This window comes from Lacerta agilis, chromosome 4 (assembly GCF_009819535.1).
Source record: "Lacerta agilis isolate rLacAgi1 chromosome 4, rLacAgi1.pri, whole genome shotgun sequence".
Taxonomy (NCBI): Eukaryota; Metazoa; Chordata; class Lepidosauria; order Squamata; family Lacertidae; genus Lacerta; species Lacerta agilis.
The window spans coordinates 44716690-44740112 of NC_046315.1; the positions used below are offsets into that span (position 1 = coordinate 44716690).

Genomic DNA, 23423 nt, shown 5'->3' on the forward strand with positions numbered 1-23423 from the left:
AAATTTGATGCATGAATAAGAAATAATGGATAAGTACTATATCTTTTGAAATGGCCTCTGTCTTTCTGGAGTTAACAATAAATATTCCGGAGAAAGAAAGCTTGAAGCTTATATATCACCCTTCAGATGAGTTATCATTTAATTTTGTTATTCTGGTCACAGTATATATTTATGCAAATCTGAGGCAATATCATGTCAAGATGGGTTGATCAAAATGGGTTGACTAGCTAACAAAGAAAGATTACAAACATGATGAGTATTTATAAGGTTTCCTCATAACTATTTTCTTTTAAATCTTCTAAACAATTGAATAAGAAAAGTGCATTTATGGACACAATCCAGCCATCTTTTGTTCTATGCAGGGCAGTACCTAAATCATGAGTCCATTAATTTTGATACAGTATTGTAGGAGAAGTTCCCTATGGATTAGACCCTATATTTATTAAAAAGCCATTATAGCATTTCAGAAATTCATGTTCAGGTTTCACTCTCTCATCAAATTTTTCATGAGATTTTGAGTAGTTTCACATGCTTAAATCTATCTTGTATTCTTGCAATAGAGTCAATAATAAAATTATTGGAAGAGTAAAATATCTCTCATCCTCATACATCTGGTAATGGCAGCTGAAATGCCATCGTAGACCTGACCAAACTCACATGAAATTATTGGAGAATAAATGCAACAAGAACACAACACACCTACTAATGCATTTATCATATCATTTGGAAAGGCACATTGAACCCAAGTTCATCCAATTATAAATTCATTTGTTATGCTCTTGGCCATTGTTCCAACCTTTAAAGCACCAAATAAACCTTTAAGAGAGAATCAAACCACCTTGATAATTCAAACATTAATTCCTTTTCTGCCCACTGTTAAAATCTGTGTGATTAATAAAAAGAGAATTCATATGTAGAGTAATATATGAGCTTCCCTTTGCTAGAATATTTATCGTTAAACGGGTAGAAAGAGGCCATTTCAGGAGATATAGTGCCCACCCATATCTATTTCCTCTCTCCATGCATCAGAAAAATTACCGCAGGTTGAAGGCTGACCTGATTATCTCCTTGTCCTTGAAAGTTTGACCTCTGCACTAGTTGTTGAAAATACCAAACAGAGCGAAAGACTGACACTCGTAGCATTACAAGCACATAATTGAGTTAAGCTGGAATCTTGAATGAATTTTAATGCTTGGAAAGTTAACGTAGTCTGAGAGTTTTATCTTTTTAATTTTCAAATGGTCTAATATGAAGAATGCATTGCACAACATTGATCATAAAGCGGGACAAGTGAACAGGGAGCATGTGAAACACACACACAATTGGGGATGGTTATAAATGTCCTTTTTAGTAAACCACAGATTAGTTGTGTATGTTACAGGTTACAAAATTCGTCCACCCCCATGTAAGAAATGACTTGATAGTAATACCTGGAACATCACGTTTGATAATGTTACATGCAGAGTTGCTCATGCATATGGCTGGCCATATTGTAAAAACGTACCGTAGTTAATAGTAGTGAAAACTTGGTATGTAAGATCAGAACATATATTCAAGGTAAAATGGATCTCTTTCATTTTCTGTAGCCCACTAGCATTTACACGTGATGCATCATAGATAAAGAAATTAGCTGCCAATGGGACTTTTTAGCTGTTTGTAGGTTTATTATAAAACTGGATGGGTTGGATCAAGATTGACTGTTTCACAAATGTAGGGTTCCTTCTATTCATAGAAGGCACAGAAGCTCCCCACTGGCAGAAGAAAAGAAGATACTGACCTGTCTCTCAAATACAAGGCCCCACAGGGCCTCTATCTTGTGAGCAGGGGTGCTAGCTTGAATAAAATATGGGGGGGGGACAGGTAAGGCCCACCTCACATAATCAATGCCAAGATGTGGTGCACACACACCACCTGAATGGCAATCCCCATCAGCTGGGGGATGGGGGTGGACAAAGGGATCTCAGCCCCTAGGAGATCAGTTTAAACTCAGTTTATTAGTCCTCATTCAGTCCACAGCAGTGGCAAGACACTAGTCCAGAGTCTGCACACCCAGTCCCATTTAAGATGTTACCAGTGGCGGACCATGGGGGTCTCAAATTTCAGCAGTGCCCTGTGTAGCACCAAAGTTTGGTGCCCACCGCCTCTCATCCTACATTCTACATCATGGCTGTGGCACCCACTGCAGTGCCTCCGAGGCTCCATGCTCGATGCAGCCAAACCTAAATCTACCTCTGATATTACAGATAAGTAGAACTGTGCGTCATCAGCCCACTGATGGCATTTTGCTCCGTATCACCTAATTATTGTTCCCAATTGCTTCATATAGATGTTAAATAGCACCAGGGACAAAACAGTCCCTTTTTTCACCCTATAGCACAAACACCAAGGAGCCAATGAGCATTCACCAGTGCCACTCTTTGGAACTGACAAAGCATAACTCCTGTAAAACAATGCCTCTGACACCCATCTCACAGATCCTGTGCAGGAAACTACCATAGCTGATAGTATCAAAAGCCACTGAGAGATCAAGTATTCCACTTGTCCTCAACCAATCATCAAGCTGACCAAGGGTGATTTGGTGCTAAAACTGACTCAAATGCATCCAGATAACCAGTTTCATCAACAAACTTCCCTATCACCTTCCTAGCTCTCAAGGATTTGTTTATTTGTTGAATTTATATCCCATCATTTCCTCCAAGGAGTTCAACAGTTCTCTCCCTCATCATTTAATCTCCACAACAACTCTTTGAGGTAGATTCAGCTGAGGGGCAGTGACTGGCCCAAGGTCACCCAGTGAGCTTCATGGCGGAGTGGGGATTTGAACCTTCGTCTCCCAGGTCCTAGCCTGACACTCTAACCATTACACCACACTGGCTCTCATTAATTAACATGCCATAAGCATAGCAAACAACATGAAGGCAAGTCTATAACTATGTTCTTACTTCTCAGAGACTAAGATTAAATGATATGTTGAAAATATGAGAAGCCTTATCAGACACACAACACAGAACATGCAAATTACTGCACATCATTTAACGGATAGCACTTCACAGCAGACTCGGTTCACTGATGGTTCAGCTGAAAGTTATCAAGTGACATCACTGTGTAATATATATTCATGTGTAAATGTGTCCACAATGCGTCATTATCAGAGAGCAGAGAAGTTTAGCAATGATGACTTTAAAGGGTGGGGAATGGGCACCATAATCAAAGTAATTACGTTTACCTTTCCCAAGTCAAAAAATCAGCTAAAGGCTGCATTGCTTCCTTTGTACTATCAAAACTGGTATGATTTGAACATCTCACACTGCCTTATACCAAGTCAGACTTGAGGATTGGCATTTGCTCTCCAAGATGTAGGATGTGAGACAGGCCCTTCCCTGCCCTTCTATTTTAACTGGAGACGCTGGGGGCTACCAATTCATTCTGATGAAGCTTTAGATTAGAAAGATCTGTACAAAGCTGAAAGAAGGAGAGTCGTTTTGGAGTAGACAAGAAGAAAAACAGAACATACTTTATACAGAGGATTTGCAACATTATCAACAGACTATATTTCAGACACAGCACGACCTTTCAAACTGCAAACGTGATGTTATCTGTCTTCCTATCTCTGATTAAAATCAAGATCAACAAATATGTATTCTGATTAATGCTAAAGCAGAGTCCGCTGTCAATAAACTGTTTTCTGCCAGAGCCATCAGTTCAAACTGAATTTATTTCTTCATGTCAGTGTCATACTGCTGAATTGCCACTGTTTTAAGTACTTAGCGGTGGAAGCCCAGTTTGACATATGAAAATCTTTACTCCCCCCCCAATATACAATTTGAATGGCACATTCAAACTTTTCATTTATTTTTAAAGTCCAAATTTCATAGTTCACTGTATATAGCAATGTTCTCCAAGCCTGTATCACGTGTTGGGCATCTGTGTGAAGTGGGGCATACCAGTCTTCTAGTTTGCAAAGACTCTCATTGGCCTGGTCTGACCAAGCCTGTTTACGTAAAATTTGCTTAAGCAAGGGAGCAACACTGGCAAAAAAACTGAAGCAGGAAGAGAAGTGGAGTGAATTTTTTATATTCCCCACATTTTAATATCTTTGTTTTGGTTCTTATTCCGTACTTGTATCTTACCAAAGACCAGCCCAATTGTATCAGTGTCATATTCAAGTGCTGGTATGATTTAAACATGGGTGCAAAACTAAGCTTAATATACTTAAAGAATTAAACTTCTGGGGCGGTCTGGGTTTAGATACATGTGAGCTCTTAGCAAAATCTAAGGTGAAAAAACAAGTTGGGAATGTGAAGGGCCTGGAATAGTAAGTAATATTGGTTGTCAGGCTAGATGAGCGAAGGAAGCAGGAGCAAGAGTATGGAACCATATTCTTAAGAGTATTTTAAGTGCCAACCTTGAAAGGAGTCAAATAACACATCTCACACAACAGGCAAGGTTTTGCTGGATGAGAAAGGATAGTGATTTAACAGGTTGTTTTCTTCAAAATACTGAGACAAAAACCACTTCTGTTTAATAGATGTTATGATCTCCTTACTCTGAATACTAAGGTGGAATGACACAAATATAAACAGATTTCACTTTTTGATACTGAAGTCTAAGAGCTTTCTAATTGTATTATTACACTTAAGTTTTAATGTTTGTTTTTACATTGATGTTTGAGTCATTTTTTCTGAAAAAACAACAAATAAATATTATTAATAAAACAATAATAATATCCAGTTCAAAATCCAAATTTGTCCATCTCATAATGCTCAGGTGCAAAAAAATTGAGCACTGTTCTCTCTAGAAGTTATTTTATGTCTCAGAATGTAAAATGACATTCTGCATGTGTCATGTGTGTACCCAAAGCCACCTGCCCTGACTAAGCATTTGTTGTTTGCTGTGAATAATGTGACCAGATCATCTAACCAAGCAGACTTTTGTTTGGTGGTAACTATCTTCTCTGTTTGATGGTAAGTTAATTCTTATTATTGTTTCTTGCAGAAATTTAACATTGTTAATGTTGTCCATCCAGGTCCAGTTGAATTTCAAGTGCTATGTTGTGGATGTAGCTAAAACTAACAACAATTTCCTAAGGGTCAATATGATAATAGGTATATGCACAGCACAATCCGTGCATGTGGTGATAATTCAAGCCAGGAGAGAAATCTATGAACCTTTCAATCTCTCTCCCCCCCCCACCTTCTCTGAAAAACTTTGTTATGTGTGAATCCATTTTGAATTGAGACAAGGGTAGTTCCTCCAGAACAAATTCTGAATATCAGAACTTAACTTTCATAATCCTACAGTTGCTACAGACACATCAGCACTACTTAACAATTTGACAAGACTATAATGAGCAGGTGACTGGGATCATCTGTCATGACAATTATGGGAATGAATAAAGGCAACTAGTCAGGTTTGGATCACATTTGTCTTTCAGGATTTTTCTATCACCATTCTCTTGGATGCTTCAGCCATGTCACAGGTAGACTAGAATAACTGCCAGGTGTAACCCAACAAGTCTTTATAGCTGAGCTAATTAATTGGGAGGAAAGCAACTTACCCATGAATCTGGGAGATCAACGTCCGTGAGAGAGGAAGTAAGACGGGGCTGGTGAGAGCAACAAGTACATTTTTCCCACTCCTCTATCCTTGTAATCAGGAAATCACAGGGGCACAGCTGGTTATCAGGAAAAGGTTTCCAATCACTCCAGAGCTGAAATTCAGTTTCTGAACGGATGGAAATATTTCCTAAGTTGCTTAGTCTGGAAGTATAAGATCTCCCCAAGGAAGTCGACAGAAGGCCTGTTCTTGTCTCAGCTTCATCCTTTCGCCTTGTATTCTCTCTCACTACTTTCTTGTCCTGGGATTTGGTTAATTTCATACATGATGTTGGAGCTTCATCCTCATCTTCGGAGACATATACATCTTGTGGCAGTGGATCTTTAAAAAGTTTAAAAATAAATAAATGAAACTGTGGTTTGAAACAGTGTTTCATCTTCCCACCCATCCTCAAAGACACATAGAAATATTGGGATGCAGGCAATTCTGTACCGAATTTGTGGAACTACTTACACACATTTGGTATGGCCTACGCACCTAATATTTTATGCAGAGATGGCCACATTTGAATGCTCTGTCCCCACATGGGTGACCGAAGCCAGCAGAGGTGGGAATAGTGTGCATGTTTCACATGATGAGCTGCATTAACTCTTGAGGTATTGTCTGAACCAGTTCGCAGACATTCTGTTGAAACAAGGAAGTCTATACCTTCCCACTGATCTCACAATTCATAGATTCTTTCAGCTTACTCAGGAGACACTATAGTCTCCCCAGGACATATTTAATTTAAATAAATGAGGGAATAATATTTTTTCTGCATAATTTACCATACATATTTTGGTACTCATTCTCTGAACCTACATAGAAAACTGAAATAAGTGCAAGCATATATAGACTCAAAAGGTGTCTCTTTACTTACTGAGAGGTATCAAAACATGCTTGATGTCATCCAAACTGTGTATACTGGCTTTCTTAGTTTGTACTAATTTCTGCAACCGTTTTAAAGTTCCCACTGTTTCAGCTTTATTTTCATCAGTTTCTGCAACCTAGAGTAGAAAAGAAACATATGGCCAAAACACATTGAAATGTTTGTTTCCCTCTCTCCCAAGAAGCAAAGAAATACTGTACAGTGAATTTTTTTTTTGCAAGCTACAAAGTGACTCTGAGGTGTTCTCAAAGGTGCTACAAAAAATATTAATTAAATCAGCCAGCTGACTGATGCAATAGCGGCATGATTGCTTGAAGGACAACTTGAAAAATAGTCTCATGGAAAAGGTTGAATTTGAATGAATCTTTGTTCTATGCGCATTTTCCTGGCTTTCCAAACATCATAGTTTCTACTGCATCAGACTACTAGTCGACCTAACCCAATATTGTCTACGCTAACTAGGAGCAGACAGGAGTCTTTCTCATGTGTCTAAAGATCCCTCAATAATAGTGTTCATGGATTGACTACACTACCTCTTCTCAGGTTTCAAGAAGTATGTGGCTTTGAAAGAAGACAGAAGTTATGGTGGAAATAGTTTGCTTTTGGCCTTCAAAAATTAATGGCAAGCTCTCTCCAAAGAAGCAAAGAAATACAGTGTAATCCCCCCCCCCCCCGCAAGCTACAAAGTGACCCTGGGGTGTTCTCAAAGGTGCTACAAAAATATTAATTAAATCAGCCACAAGTTTATAACTTGTGAGCGTTTTTCTTTGTGAAAGAAAAAGAAAGGAAAATGCACTAGCTGTGATTATGGAACTTGTAGTATTTCACTGTAGATAAGAACATAAGAAGTGCTATGCCATGTGAGATTCATTCATTATTACTTATTGACAGCTGCTAGACATAGCGGTACAGAAGCAAGGTATGATGGCCATGCCTATTCTCCACTTTTGAGTTTGTAATGATTTGGTGGCCAGAGGTGTATTGGTTCAGAACTGGCTATATTGATTTTTGCTACCAGTAGGCCTATCTTCCATAGAATAAGTGCATTCTTTCACCTCAGATCGTATAAATGGGTGGAAAAGTCCTATTAGTTCTCTGTTTATGCCTGCAAATGGTTCTCAAATCCAAACCAGACATGATAGTAAAGGCTGTTATACAGAACCACTTGGCACATAGCTATTAGTGCTACATTAAACCATTTGTGGTGCAGCAGCTCGACACTGGTTAGGTGAATTTTTCTTTTTTTTTGTGCGGCTATGTTTGTATTAGTGGCTTAAAACACTGCAAGATCATTTCCTCTTGCTGCATTTCAAGTATCTTTTTTCCACTGCTGTTCACAGAAGAGCAGGACTGGAAATATCTTCAACCAGTTATTTATTTGCATGCACCAAACTGCAAGTCAGTGATGCTTTCATTTGCACATGCACAAAAGCAGCCTGAACTGTTCACACCATGACAGAACCATGAACTGTTCACACCACAACGGAAAGCTGGTTTGAGAAAAAGCTAATCAAAGAGGAGTATTTTTCTAAAAGCTACAGGATGCAGATGGAGTGTGGCTAATGTCATGTGAACCTGGCTTTAAAAAACAGTGGTGGGAGCACACTGGAGCCACCGTAAGCAGTAATGTGAACACACCCTCTATTGTCATAAAACTCACTCCTTTAAAAGGTCTGAAGGAAGGATGTGCACCAAGTCTGTTCCCAAGCTGTTTCTAGATCCAACTCATAGTGCTGGGTTTCACCTATAACATCCTGCACTGCTCAGGACCAGCAGTATCGAACGTATCGCTTTCCCCCATATATACCCTTCCCTGAACCCTCAGCTAATCTACAGAGACCCTTCTATGAGTGTCTCCCAAACCTCAAGTTCAGAGGGAGGGCAAGAAGGGAGAGGGCCTTTTTCATGGTGGCCTCCTAGTTATTGAACATTCTCCCCAGAAAAGCTTGCCTAGCAACTTCATTAATATTTTGCTGGCAGCAAGGAAAGTCTTCTTTATTCTCCCTTGACTTTACCTTAATACTTAAAACATTGATCTTAACACTCTGGAGTCAGTTTTTATGGTGGTTAGGATGGGTGTGTTTTTGCTCTGTTATTTTGGTGCTCTGGAACTGGGTTTATGCTCCTTTTTTGTTTTTGTTTTAAGTATACATGTGATTGTATTTTATGAATTCTCTGTTTCTTTTTTTTAATGATTCAATAGCTCAGGTTATTGGGCAACTAACAAGTATAACAAGGAAAGAGATAAAGATACATGTTTCCATTTGTCAAATATTTTGTGCTCATCAACCATTGGATTGTGGTTCAAAAGTCCCTTTAAGTACTAGTATTTCTGTTACAAATGTGTGGAATACCATTACTAGGCTGGTAAAGGGTATTTTCACAGAGTACCCTACCCTAGGAATATGATATTTTACTAGAATGAATATGTAATACACTACATTTTTGAGTGAGCTAATGGAAGAGTTCTGAAACAAATGTTCTTCAACCTAACCATAGATTTCAGAGTACACAAATCATATGAGGAACTGGCAGCTTTGTAGAATAGGGAAAATATAATGGAGAAGAGATTACAAAATAATAGGATCCTGAGATGCAATATACCATTACTGAATATGATGAACCAAGCGTGACCCCCTGAAATATAAGAATGATTTTACATATCTGAGAACTTTTCATCAGAACTCTATTTGAAAGATAAAAAGCAGTCTATAGTTTTGCATTGGATTTAATTTTATTTGATGCCATCCTCAGCTGGTGCATGTTGACGCAACTCAAGTTATGTTTGAGTGTGTGGAATTGGAATAGAAAACCTAATTTCAATCACAGTCATCTTAACAAGAGATGCAAAAGGCTTTATCTGGGGGAAGTTGCACGTTGATTTAAAATATCAAAACCACTTGGTTGGGTCAGACATGCTTGAGATTATAATGCCATTCCATTCACAGAATGAGAACTCGAAATGCAGAAGGGGTCCTTTCCTGAGCAGCTGGAGTCCTGCCATTAATGGATGTTCCATCTGTTCATGCAGCAAATAGATTCAAGCCACTGTGCAGTACTTTGGTGGGTACCACTCCACCAAAAAGCAATGGGGATAATTATCAGTGAAATGGCTTCTTAGCTGACAACACACAGAAATCATCACATTTTAGCCAGAAGCAAACCTACCCAAGTCAAGTGGATTTCCAGCACAATCTAATTAGGCAATGTTTAGCAGACAATGTGCCCAACTCTAATTATTAACTGAGAATAACATCAGTATGAATTTTGAGCTGAGGTCTGAACTTGTATTTTATTTGAGGGGTGGATGGTTGAGCGTCTCAAAGTAAAACAGAATATAATCTACTCAAACAATTTTGCTAATGGATGAAGTTTAATCCTCTTTGTTTTAAAAGCAGTTACTGTGGATAGGGGGAGAGTTTCATGTTAGCAAAAGTCATGTAAGCAGAACAATAAATGCAGTAGTTATATTTTACTGATGCAAGTCACCATGCAAACTGTGTTAATAAAAGATTTGGAGTTTTCTTTTTTGCTTTGATTAAGGATGAGCAGCAAATGTTCTGGGGCTTCATGACCACAGCAACTTATCAGAAACAGTTTCAGAGCATCACACTACTATCTGGAGCTAGGGGAAATATAAACTACTTGAACAGGAAGGAGGGAGGTTGCATGTGAAAATGAATGAATAAAAATTGGATATATTTATATCTGGGACAAATAAACCTATTACTGTCTTTCTTTTGAGTCACTCAAGCATGTGCCTATCTGAATGGGTCACAATCATATAATATATGATCTATGCTAAGCCCATACAGATATCTTTTACTCATGGTCTGAGATTTGGAAGAGCTGCCGGTTAGTCTTGAGTCAGAAAGGCAGATAGTGTGATCTAGAATAAGGCCCCTTTCTATATTCCTAACCTGAATAGTGCCAGAAAGCACACAGCTATAGAGAATAAGAATATACTTTAAGACTTCATTGTTTGCACTTCACCTTAGAGGTGGGAAGTACAGGGAAGCAAATGGGGCATACTGATCTTTACTGCAATAATAATAATAATAATAATAATAATAATAATAATAATAATAATTTATACCCTGCCCATCTGGCTGGGTTTCCCCAGCCACTCTGGGCAGCTCCCAACAGAATATTAAAAAAACATGATAAAACATTAAAACTTCCCTAAACAGGGCTGCCTTCACATGTCTTCTAAAAGTCGGATAGTTGTTTATTTCCTTGACATCTGATGGGAGGGCATTCCACAGGGCAGACGCCACTACTGAGAAGGCCCTCTGCCTGATTTTCTGCCTGGTTCTTCGTGCACCTAGAAGGGTGCAGGGCTGTGTTTTCGTCAAAATTGGGGAGTGTCAGGTATGGGCTTCTAGGTTTAATTCAGCTCTCCATCTTTCTCTCCATAATCTAACACTGCATTATCTTAGTTGTCCCGATGCTACCAGTTAGCTACATTGGTCAGCATTCGACTAGCACAATTTTTAAATAAACTTTTTTGTTATCAGAGTCCTTGTAGATAAGGTGAAATGGGGGCAACCTGATCTCCTAAAATCTCTGCAGGCACAAATACTATCAAGGCACACTCAACTTTGGCTGGCAAATCAGTGTGAGGGCACAAAGACATAGATCTAAAAGGGTTTGCTTCTATAACGTTCTGCATGTTCATTTAGTCAAAGAAGGCTTTTCAAAACACTGCAGCCAATGCATACGGTAATTCAGCCAAAACGAAAAAGGAATATAAATTGTGGAATCTCTCTTACTGTATCACTGGATGCACTTGGGACATGGTTCTGAGGTGGAATCCACTGTTCAAATGTCATTACCTTGGCCACAAAAGGGTAAACAAAAATGTCAACAACAGGAATTGTAACAGCACCATGTAGATATAGCATGAAAGCAATTGGGCTATGAAGAATGCATTTAAAATAAAAGGTATCAATAATACAAATGAGGTAGATTTTTTTTAAATCAGTTGATTGGCTGTGAAGCCCCCCACATAGTTCTCTGTTGTCAAGTAAGAGCTGTCCAAGAAGAAGAAGCAAGCCAAAATTAATGTTGGGACTCAAATTTCATTCATAAAATAATATAGATGCTACCCTTGGGGGGCATACCTCTCCCAGGCCGACTTACAGCATCTTGAATTGCTTGTCAGTGACATAATGGCCTGGTTCACATATAACACTAATGGCCTAGTATAAATGAATAAATGTCCTGGTGTGCATTTAGAAAATTCTTGCCACTTTTCTTCTCCCCCGGGGCTGCTACTTCCACATCATCAGGAGCTAAACCATGGTTTAGCTTAGCATTATATGCAAACCTAGATTTGTGGTTTGTCTCACTCCAAACCAACCACGTTGTAACACACCGGTCGAGATATATAATTGTGCAGCAACTTACTTGCCCATTGATAAGGGAACCCCCTTTGGTTCCTTTTAATTTGTTCACTGATTTCTGAGATATCAATAACAACAGCATCATTAGGAACACCTATTTCTGCTGTGTCTTCTAGTTCTTCAGTGTTCAGCAACTGATGAATCATTAATTACCTTTATATTATTATGCACAGGCCCAAGGGTCAGGCTTCTTTAATTGCTCATACTAGTGGGTTAATTAATGTAGTCTTCTGAAGACAAGTGCCTGGAGACACAGTATATGTTTATAAAAATTGAGAAACATTCTGGACACATACACCAAACTGGAGCTGGCTAGATTGATCAAAGCACTTAGGATAGGTCTGTGCCAAATAAAATCTCACAATACTAATTTAATGGCAGCCTAGTTATGTGTTTGTGTGTGCTACAAAGTATTAAACCCCTATGGGTCATATAAAAGAAAAACAATAACCCGCTGAATAAAAAATATATCAAGAGAGATATTCAAACTTTCATTCTTTACTTAGTCCACAGATACACAACCCTAGTGTGATTGTGACACATTCATAGGAACCTGTCTTGAAGCAGTTTCCTGGCCGCATTTATTTAGAGGAGTGGAAAAATAAAAATTACTCTAAATACTCTTGCTCCCCATATGAGATTATTTTCTTTGTAAGTGAAGCAATTACAGGTAAGCAAGCAATAGGAGATGCATATCTGGTCCAGGAGCTTGGCAAGAACGTACAAGGCTGCCCTGTACTGAGACACAACACCATTTCATCTAGCTCAGTGTTGTCTACACTAATTGGCAATGGATCTCCAAAGAAGTTCCTCTCCTAGCCCTACTTGGAAATGCCAGGGACTGAAACTTGGTCTTCTGCATCAGATGTTCTACCACTGACTTACAGCTCTTCCCCTAACCTGTCGAGTGCTTGTGACCACCAGGAAGCTTATGATCTGACTAATGTGGATTGTATGAACGAGCATCTATTACAAAAGCTTATAAACATGGCCAGCATGATTTGCAGAACCACCAAGTACCAAAAGAGAACCACCAACTTTAATGATTTGGCAGGCCCATTTGTTTGAGTACGCAAGAAAAATTATACATGACCCTCTAAGCAGGGTGCCAGGGTGGCTTAACGGGGATGTTGTGGCAGGGATTCCATTAGCAGTCCTTAGTCAGAGAGCAGGCTGATAAAAAAAAGCCAACCAAGCCTACAGACACGTGGAATCCATTTTGCAGCCCAGTCTATAAAGAACTTCAGGCAGGTATTTCTATTGCCCAAGTTCTGCTACAGTTTCACAGTTACCTGACATGTAGTTTCCTCTATTCTTGTTCCTTGTAGTAAATGAAACCTTTCTCCAATAAGAAAATCTTCATTCATTTCTGTCCGGAGGTGGGGAGGAATTAGAAAAGTACAAAGATTATTATCATGAGGAACCTAATTAAAGTTCTTGCAATACGTTTTCATTGAAAATAAAAATGAGTAATATATACAAATATAACAGAAACATGGTAGGAAACGTAGAGAGATATTTTTACCACAGTAGGAAAATTGGAGTTGTTCTTTCTTTCTATTTTAAAGGTTTCAGTCTTATTTCCTGTGTTCTCTGGGCTTCTTCCCTTCCCCTATATAACAACCTGTCAGCTTTAAAAATATTCATTGCCTCTTGGTATGCTGTAGACATTTGAAGTAGCTGTGGTGATAGGGAAACTTAAGAGTACACCAGACACCTAGGAGGTCAGAATATTTATGTTCTTTGACTATAGGATAAACACATATTGTCTTACACACACACACACACACACACACACACACACAAAGCACTTTCAAAATTATCTCTAATCATAATAATGATTTTTTACTGTTTGAAATCAAGATTTTCATGAAGCAAAGTTCCTGTGAAGGTTTCTGTTTCTGTTTTTACTTCCATGCTGCTTTCCATAGTGGGAACATCTTTACTGTCCCAATCTTTCTAAAGATCACCACTATGATTCATCAGCTACTTACGCTGGTATAAAAAGGTAAAGGGACCCCTGACCGTTAGGTCCAGTCGTGGATGACTCTGGGGTTGTTGCGCTCATCTCGCTTTACTGGCCGAGGGAGCCGGCATACAGCTTCTGGGTCATGTGGCCAGCATGACTAAGCCACTTCTGGCGAACCAGAGCAGCTTACGGAAATGCCGTTTACCTTCGCACTGGAGTGGTACCTATTTACCTACTTGCATTTTGATGTGCTTTTGAACTGCTAGGTGGGCAGGAGCAGGGACTGAGCAACGGGAGCTCACCCTGTCGTGGGGATTCGAACCACCGACCTTCTGATCCGCAAGCCCTAGACCACAATGCCACCCACGTCCAACAATTCCTCACATGCTTAACAAACTAGGGCTGGATCTAGGCATGTCAAAAATGTATTTCAGGGAAATGCGTTGTAAACTTTATTATGGGAAATTGGCAAAAGACAGTGCCTTCTGATGTCACAGTAAAATGCTTTTTCTTTACTAATGTAGCTGAGTCCTGATTTGGGGAAGGGATGACATAAGGTTCTTCAAATGCATGGTGTGTATACAGGCTTAAAGTATATTTTCACTATGGTTTGCCAACACTGCCGTGGGTCCTATCAGTCTGATTTTACACAGCACTATGGACACACCAGTACGTGAATGGAGTTTCCAAGGAAAGGTACAGACATACAGGGGAAGTGAGCCAGGAAGCTGTGGCCAAACACAGCTACAAATATTTTTTTACATATCTACCACGTTAACCACTGGTGCTCCTGCTCCCTTTCCACTTTGAATAAAGGAGCCAATATGAAAGACCAGTTATCATGAAACTTGAGGGCAGAACATAATAGCTTGAGGAGCAGCTATCTCTATGCAGTCCTTTCAGAGTTCTGGTCTACTCAGTTTAGATAAGAGAGTTGACACAAGAACATGGCAACTTTATGTTATACCGTAGCAAAAAGCCTGTTTGCTTTTAAAATTCACTGAATCGGGGTAAGTTGCCTCTCTATTTCCTTCCTTCTTTCTTTCTCCTTACTTGTCCCTCCTTTCTAAAGGCAATTGGGTGTGAAGATTAAGTGATTGACCCCACAGAAACTAGACCCTGATGAATCAAAGCACTAAACCACAGGCTTAACTTTAAGCACCTTAAAGCCATAGATTTCAAATAGGCTATTCATCAGCCTATCTTATCTTTTAGCTTTTCTTTAACCATTTCACTTCCATTGGCACACCATGAGGGTCTTGTCCCAGTTTGTGGGACAGTTTACCTCTCCCTTCATAGTTTTGAACAATCCTGCAGAGAGTTCCTACATTGCCAGATGGCCTGGTTGCTTGGGTTCATTTTAGGATCTGCACATCGACTTTGTCTTGCTATACAGTATTTCCTGCACAGTTTACAGCAGGAACAGGCCCATGGAAAGACATAAAGGCATAAGGAGATGTTGTAACAGCAAGAGTGGAGGGTTTTGCACTTGGTCCTGGCTTACAAACATATGATGCTACCTTATACCCTGTCTAGTTCAATATTTTCTGTGCTGATTAGCAGTGATCTTGAAGACTTTTGTGCACTTACAGCACAATAAAATAGGATCTGTGCTGAAGCTAAATAGGTCTGGTTAAAACTGAATTAAAAAACCACGTAGAAACTGATCTCTACTGCTCTGAGTTCCATGATGAAAGGAAAGTGGGATACAAATGTATTATTATTATTATTATTATTATTATTATTATTGCAAAGGGAATACACAAAGCTTTGTTCCCCAGGTTGATGATACTGAAGATTTAAAGTGACATTTCTGTAACACCTTCACATTTCCCAAAAGAATAATAATACCCACTGTTGCTGACATTAACATTTTGAGGGAACATAACTTACAGTACATTTTCCAGAAAAGTAGACTGATTTGATATTCTACTAAAACAATTGTGGTAATCTATATGCTCATGTGCATACAAATTCCATTTACGTTAATGAGCCATTTGCAAGTGAAAAGGTTTAGGATCAAGGTGTGAAATCTCTAACTAGATTTTGGTTGAAATACATCATCCAACTTCACACAATACAAATTAAAGGAGTTGGATTTTTTTTAAAAAAAGAATCATGTCATATAATTTTTTTAAGAAAATAAACAGACAATGGAGTGCACCTCCGGGGTGAAGCCAAACCTCTGGTCGAATCACAGTGCCCGCTGTAGCTGCAGAGGCTGGTAACTCATAACTGCTGCCTCCTGCAGTGTTTTTGCTGTGTTAGCAGCACTAAAGTGACCTATCTGGGCAATGTGTATGGGGTTCCTGGGCTGCCCAGACAACAAGTCACCAGTAAAGCGAGATGAGTGTTGCAACCCCAGAGTCGTCCGCTTAACCATCCAGGGGTCCCTTTACCTTTACCTTTTAGGAGTAAATTACAGCTCCCAGGATTTTTTGGGGAAATGATGTGCTTTAATTTTTTTGGTGTGTATCCAGTCTGAGTCTAGTCTAAAAGGCTGTACACATGTCTTCTTCCACGCCCCCAACCCCACATGATTTTGTCTCTAGTAGGTAAAAGTTAAGGTAAAGGTAAATGACCCCTGGATGGTTAAGTCCAGTCAAAGATGACTATGGGGTGTGGTGCTCATCTTGTTTTCAGGTCAAGGGAGCTGGTATTTGTCCACAGACAGCTTTCTGGGTCATGTGGCCAGCATGACTAGACTACTTCTGATGCAAGAATTAAACTGCACAGATATCAATGAGATTTACATCTAAACAAAAAAAAATGTTTAAGCTAATAAGACAGGAAGCAGTCCTACACCAAGTCAGACCATTGGTCCATCTAACTCAGTACTATCTACACTGACTGGCAGTGCCTATCCAGGAATTCAGGCAGGAGTCTCTCCTGGCCCTACCTGAAAATGCCAAAGAATGAACTTGGAACCTTCTGAATGCAAAGCAGTTGCTCTGCTGCTGAGACAGGATTGGGGTATATATCCCCCCCCCCCCCCCAATGTGGGCTTCCTGTTAGAAGGCTTTGCTACTTCTGTTTTCTACAAAGTACCTAACATACAGTTCATCGGAAATACATGTCAAATAGCAGGCATATTAATCTTCTGCCACGATCAAAACAGCTACAAGCTGGTTGCATGAGGGTCTTCTGCTACATGTCAGCTACAGGAAGCATTTAATAGAAGCCATGCAGTTCCTTGCTTCAACTTTCCACTTTATTTAAAGTGCATATCTTTCCCTTGGGGAAGAGTCAGCCCTCCCCACCAGAGGCCTTGACAAATTATTTCACTGTTTTCCTCTGTGCCCTTTAAAATGTTTTGAGGAAAATGCAAAATCAGCTGAAATGCGTATTGCAATTACCTTCAGACTGACAGTGCCTTCCGAAGTACAAATCATTCTCTTGCTTCTTGGGAAGCTGCCCAAGTGTGCCATTCACATTTTTCTTATCTAGAAGTGAAGCAAAGAAAGCAGATTCCTGGATTCATATCATATTAATAAAGCAGCTGAAAACTCTACATAATTAGCATTGGGATGCAGGTCAGCCAATCCCAAAGGGCAATTTCCTTGAAAAAGCTTCTAAAAGTGGAAGAGATTTAGACCAATTACCATCTATGCACAATATTTAGTTTGATCTGCAGATCCATATTACAGTGTCAGAGTCCTTACAGTACCACAAGGGCCAGTGATTATTCATTTGTTCAGTTGTCTGTTTCATTTATGAATTGCTTGCCATGAAGAATCTCAAAGCAATTTCACATTGCATATATAAAAACGATATAATAAAATGCATATATATATATATATATATATATACACACACACACACACACACACACACACACACAATTTAAACACACTACATATATAGAAACAATTTTAAATCCATTACAGATGCTGATGGGATAAAAATCTATGCTTGTTGAGGACAGTCTTCAACAAATGCTGAAAAAATAGAGAAGACACCTGTCTGATATGTAACGAGAGGTACTACCACACAAAGTCCTTATTCCAACATTGTGTGAAATGGGGCCCCTTATTTTATGGTTGTAAGTTGTTTTTAGTTGTTTTTAATATTGTTTTTTATGCTGGAGCCTGCCTTGGGACCTTAGGGTGAAGGGTGATTTAGAACAACAACAACAACAACAACAACAACAACAACAACAACAACAACAACAGTATCTGCAGGAACAACAACAACAGTATCTGCGGGAACAACAACAACAGGATCTGCAGGATGCCCTCTCCTGCAGAGCACAACAATCACTTGGGTATATAAGGATGATGAAAAGGTGAAGTAGAGCTGTGAGTCCTCAGTATTCTGATGGCAACACACTCCATAATTCAGGATGACCTCACCATGGTTTTCTGTAGATGTTAAATAGCATGGAGGGTAGCTCAAACCATGTAGAGCTCCACACTGGTGGCTGCACAAATCTGCACAATTTCTGAACAAAATCTGAACAATACTGCTCAAACACCAGATTCTAGAGTCGGCCATCCAACTAGTGCCAGAAGTACTGCAAAGCAATACTGCCCACTCCCAACTTGGACAGCTACTCCAGAAGGATATCATCATCATCATCATCATCATCAATTTTAATTTCTATACTGCCCTATACCCGAAGGTCTCAGGGCGGTTCACATAAAATATAAAATACATAAAGTCAAAACAAAACCAACAACCCAATAAAAAAACACCCAAAAGAGCTAGCATTTTTAAACAGGGTATAGGATGTAGATCGAGTCAGGCAAAGGCCTGGTTGAAAAGGAACATTTTTGCATGGCGCCTAAAGGTGTATAGTGAAGGCACCACACAAAATTCCCTGGGGAGAGCATTCCACAGATGGGGACCCACTGCAGAGAAGGCCCGTTCTCATGTTGCCACCCTCCTGACCTCTCGTGGAGGAGGCACATATGGTTCATATGTGAAGTGGCGGTCCTTGAGGTATTGTGGTCCTGAGCCATTTAAGGCTTTATAGGTCAAAACTGAAAGCTAATTGGACTGAAAGCTGCTGAAAGATCAATGAGAATCAACAAAGTCACACACCCACTGTCGCTTTTCTGACATGGGGTGACGAAAGCCTGTAACAGAGCCTAAACTGGATGCAATCTGGCCAGTGACTACCAGCTAAAGGATCTTGACCAGGAAGGGAGCTTTGAAATCAGTCAGTAGCTTATTTCGATTTCGGTTCAGTGATGGTTTATTTGGGAGTGATCCGACTAATGTTTCTAGACAGTTTGGGAATACGCCAATACTCAGATAGATGAACCGGTAGTTCTTAATCCCAACACGAAAAGCCTCAGATAAGGTACACCCCAGCTTCATGCTTTCTAGATGTTAAGGAGATGGCTCTTCCAGTGCCTCGTAAGGGGGTCCCCTCAGGTGGAGATCCCCTTTTGGTCCTGCCCCCTTCAGGGTCAGCACTGGTAAATATAGACCCCAAACCCTGAAGTCAGGCAAGAAGACAATCATGCTGAGGGGTTGGGCTCTGTTGCTAGTGATGTTGGAGGTGCCACTCTTGCATTAAAAAGTGAGCGCCAAAAGAGAAGCAGCTGTCACAAACAGTGAGGCCATAACCTCTTAATTAACTCTGCAAAGCTGGCAAATATGTGTTGACTGCTGATGTGAGAAACTTGTGTTGGGTTGCAAGCTAGTATTGACTCGCTATTTCTATGTCAACTTGCATGTGAAGCAATTGGTCTTAATATCCCTAGGAAAGTTCTATGAGGACAGATTTGCCATTATTTTGTTTTAAGGATGCCACACCGATTTATTCAAAGCAGATATCAGCAAGTTTATAGTTTCAACATCTGAGAGTGTAGTATCATCTTTTTTAGGAATATGATTGCATCTCTTGCATGGTTCACATTGATTTCAAGACTGTACAGTGGTACCTCGGGTTACGTACCCAATCCGTTCCGGAGTGCTGTTCGCACTCTGAAAAGTACGTAACCCGAGTGTCCATTTTGCGCATGTGCAAAGCATGATATCGCGCTTCTGCGCATGCGCAGACTGCGCGGACATGCACAGAAGCGTCCACACGGCGAAATTCACTTCCGGGTTTGCGGGGTTCATAACCCGAAAAAACGCAACCCGAAGCGGACGTAACCTGAGGTACCACTGTATTGTATTGATTTCAAGAGTGTACTAAGAACGACATCTATGAAACATCTGTTGTGATTTCACTTCTGGATGGTGATGCAATTCCTTTTAAGGCTTTTCATTTGTTTTTGTTTTAAATACACTTAGAGAAAAAGAAAGGAAATTGTTTTGATATGGCATGGCTATTTTATACTTGTGGGCTTTAAAGCTATAATATGGTGTCATGAAATATGCAGATTTTTGCAATTAAAATCTATACTTTTACCTTTAGAAAGCATCCTTGCTTTAAATGTTCTCCATTCATTGTCATCTAGTGAGATAAAATATGAATGGATGCAAATCCTGCTGAACTGCAAAACTCACAGAGAAGTCGATAGGCTCTTTATGATGGATTGCCATGTTTTTATTTATTTCCATATTCAGCAAAAAAAAAAAGTATTTAAAATGTCTGAATAAATCAGTTCTACAACTTGGAATATATACGAAATGATTTTTTTAAAGCTAGCTGTTGAAAACAGGATATGTTGACCATCACAATCAAACATGAAAAAATTATTAGACATTTTATGAAAATACATTTCATTTCTCTAGTTATGTTTGCGGTTTCAACTAGCAAATGAAAACAGCAATTTTAACAATGGAAAATAAATTAGATACATATTCTATTAAATCTGAAATGCTCCCGTAATTGTTTTTTTGCATGCATGTGTGGTGCTTTCCAGCAAGCTCTGTCAGAATGTGGGATTTGTCTTTTTCACCAGAAGTATTCAGCACATGGATGTCCCCTTATTTGCGTGATAAAACAACAACACAAAAGCCCGAACAGAACACAATGTGAATTACTAACCAAATGCTTCATTTTCTGACATGGACTTCTGGATGGACCTAGAAAGAGATAAAAAAGATTGTAGAGTCTGATCTTTTATTAATCAATTCAACGTAGTTATTCTAATGACTGAACTATGTTTTTTTGTCTGCTATCTTTAATGATGTCTGTGCACTCTAACTACAGTGGAGCTTTGTGATAAAACAATCCTGCACCCTACAAAAAACTCATGCCATAATAAATTTGCCATAGGACTCTAACTCATTTATCATAAGGCTGACCCTGCTTTGGATGAGAAAATTATTCTCAAACTAAGCCTAATTTTCTTCCCATCTATTATTCATTGCCAAGCATTTACCAAATAGTTAAGGGGGAGCATGACTCATTTGGGTAGCACATAATTCTCAAATAATTGGTTTACATTATTCATTATATGTAATGAGTGGATGATTGTCTGAGTCAACTGTTGTTCACACAGGTTCAAGAATCTGAATTGCTAAAAAAAATAAAATGCTGCCCTAGGTGAGATAAGTGTGACCCCTCTCTGCCCCTCAAAATCCATCCAAAGCATTGTGTCCATCAGGACATGTTTGTTTCGGCAGTAGTTGGGCAGGAGTGCTCATGTGACCTGAATGATTCTACAGTAGGCACAGGTCTACCTGTTTCTCCATTTCTGTGCCTCCAAACTACTTGGGGCAGCAGTCCTGGGCCACAGAGTTGCTTCCCTTCAGTGCTGAAAATGAATTGCTGTAAGCTACTACTGCTGTCACATGGAGCATGGCCAGCTCCCTCCAACAGACCGGGGGAATGCAGGAGTCTCTACAAATAATCAGTTGCAGTAGAGAACAGAAATATTTTACATACTTAATATAGTTATGCAGAAGAGAGGATCTGAGCGCTATGAAAAGCTGCTTCTCAAGCTGCTGCTTTGTGTCTGCTTTATTTTGTCTGCTCTTTTAAATTGCATTGTTTTAAGGTTTTTGTTTCTACTGTAATTTTAGGTTACACAAGATACCTCAAACATGCTATTATCTATATGCCAATGGTCAGTGGCTTGCCAGGATTTCAGACAGGAGTCTCTCCTGGATCAACCCTAGGTATACCAGGAATGGCACCTAGGACCTTCTGTATGCAAGCAGGTACCCTGGCACTGAGCAACAGTTTGGGAACTTGTTGATGAGTAGGGAGTAAATCCCAAAAATAAATACTCAGTGATGAGAAAACTTCCTCTGCTGCATAACTATTATAGGTATAGAAGATTCCCTCTTACCAGCCCAGCAGAAAGCCTTGTACATAAGTCTATTGTTATTGGAGAAATGCACCTCAAATAGTATTTTTATCAACTGATCACCATTAAATTCACAACACAAGCTCTCTCTTCATCTTGAGCCTCAACTTGGACAATAAATTTATCTGTTGACAATAGTGATCCGGGAATTCAGATGGTTTAGCAGCTGACATTTCTGCAGGGTTGGCCCCATCATAATCTGATTTGGGTATACCATGAAAGGCAGCAAATTGTTATTTATTATTAATATTTATATTTATATTTATTTTTGCTGCTGAAGAGTGAGATTGATACTTGGGGAAATTTCTGCCTCAGGTGCCAAGATAAACTTGGCTGGCCTTTGGTTTTTGTGTCTTGAAGAAGAGATGGTGCCATTTGATTGCCCACTTCAGATTTCAAAATGTTTGGGGCTGGCCCTTAATGTCTGTGACATAGACACGGATCTGCTGATAAGTCATTGTATAAGATGGGATTTCAAAATGAGATGGCAATTGAAAGAGGAAACACCTACAAAGATCCTGCCAGAAGCTCGGAATCTGCCAGTCCAGCTCTTCTCTTAAATAAATACAAAAATAAATCAGTGTGCATAGTAGTCATTAGCAGAAACAATCATAAGATTGGCTCATGCAAATCTTAGTCCAACCAAGGTACTGTCACAGAAATGCCTGATAAAATATACCTTGGCTTGGTGGTTAATCCAAATCATTTTGAAAACTAATTTGTATTGGGATAAAAGGGGGGAGGGGAAACTCACAAGGAGATTATCAGGTCAATAGTACAAGCACACTCTGAAATAGGTTACCATATAAGTCTTATGAGGAAAAACCATACATATGGTTAACCCATCCTGAGCTTAATGATGACTAAATGTATCTGAGTTTTGATGTCTCCTCTTCAGTTATTGTAAAGAGAAAGTTTGGAAACAAAATGCTGAAAAAGATTTAGAGTGTTTTGTAAGCTTATATACATTTTCAAATGGCACTAGCACTGCCACATACACAGTACAAATACATAAACAATTAAAAAAATGAGGCTAGGTTAGAACACAAAACTAGAGACAGTGCACGGATGCTATTATAAATGTACACTTACTGTCTTTTTTTCATCAATGTGTTTTCAATATCAGAAAATTCCTTTGGTGAAAAGAATAAAACTGGTTAGTTTTTAATTTTTAAAAAACCAATTATTTTTTTAAAAAATAATAGTTCTTATACATAGTCTTTAAAATTCATACTACCTCCTCAAAACTGCTCAGTGAAGTGTGAGCATGCTCAGTGGACTGCAAAAGTTACAGAAAATTGAGTACCATTTATAGAAAAAATAATGGGAAATTAGGGGAAGAAGAAATGGGA

General features: G+C 39.2%; 1 protein-coding gene across 1 annotated transcript in view; it reads right to left on the bottom strand.

Moving 5' to 3' along the window:
- Positions 1 to 23191, bottom strand: part of SAMSN1 (SAM domain, SH3 domain and nuclear localization signals 1) — a 66630-nt gene extending 43439 nt beyond the window's left edge. The window contains exons 1-6 of the mRNA XM_033146849.1: positions 23164 to 23191; positions 20805 to 20842; positions 13182 to 13258; positions 11257 to 11319; positions 6476 to 6602; positions 5558 to 5937 (exon numbers count right to left, since the gene is read on the bottom strand). Of these exons, the coding sequence (XP_033002740.1) occupies positions 5558 to 5937; positions 6476 to 6602; positions 11257 to 11319; positions 13182 to 13258; positions 20805 to 20842; positions 23164 to 23177 (699 nt within the window). The 5' untranslated portion in view covers positions 23178 to 23191. The remainder of the gene's footprint in view (positions 1 to 5557; positions 5938 to 6475; positions 6603 to 11256; positions 11320 to 13181; positions 13259 to 20804; positions 20843 to 23163) is intronic.
- Positions 23192 to 23423: the final 232 nt, after the last annotated feature.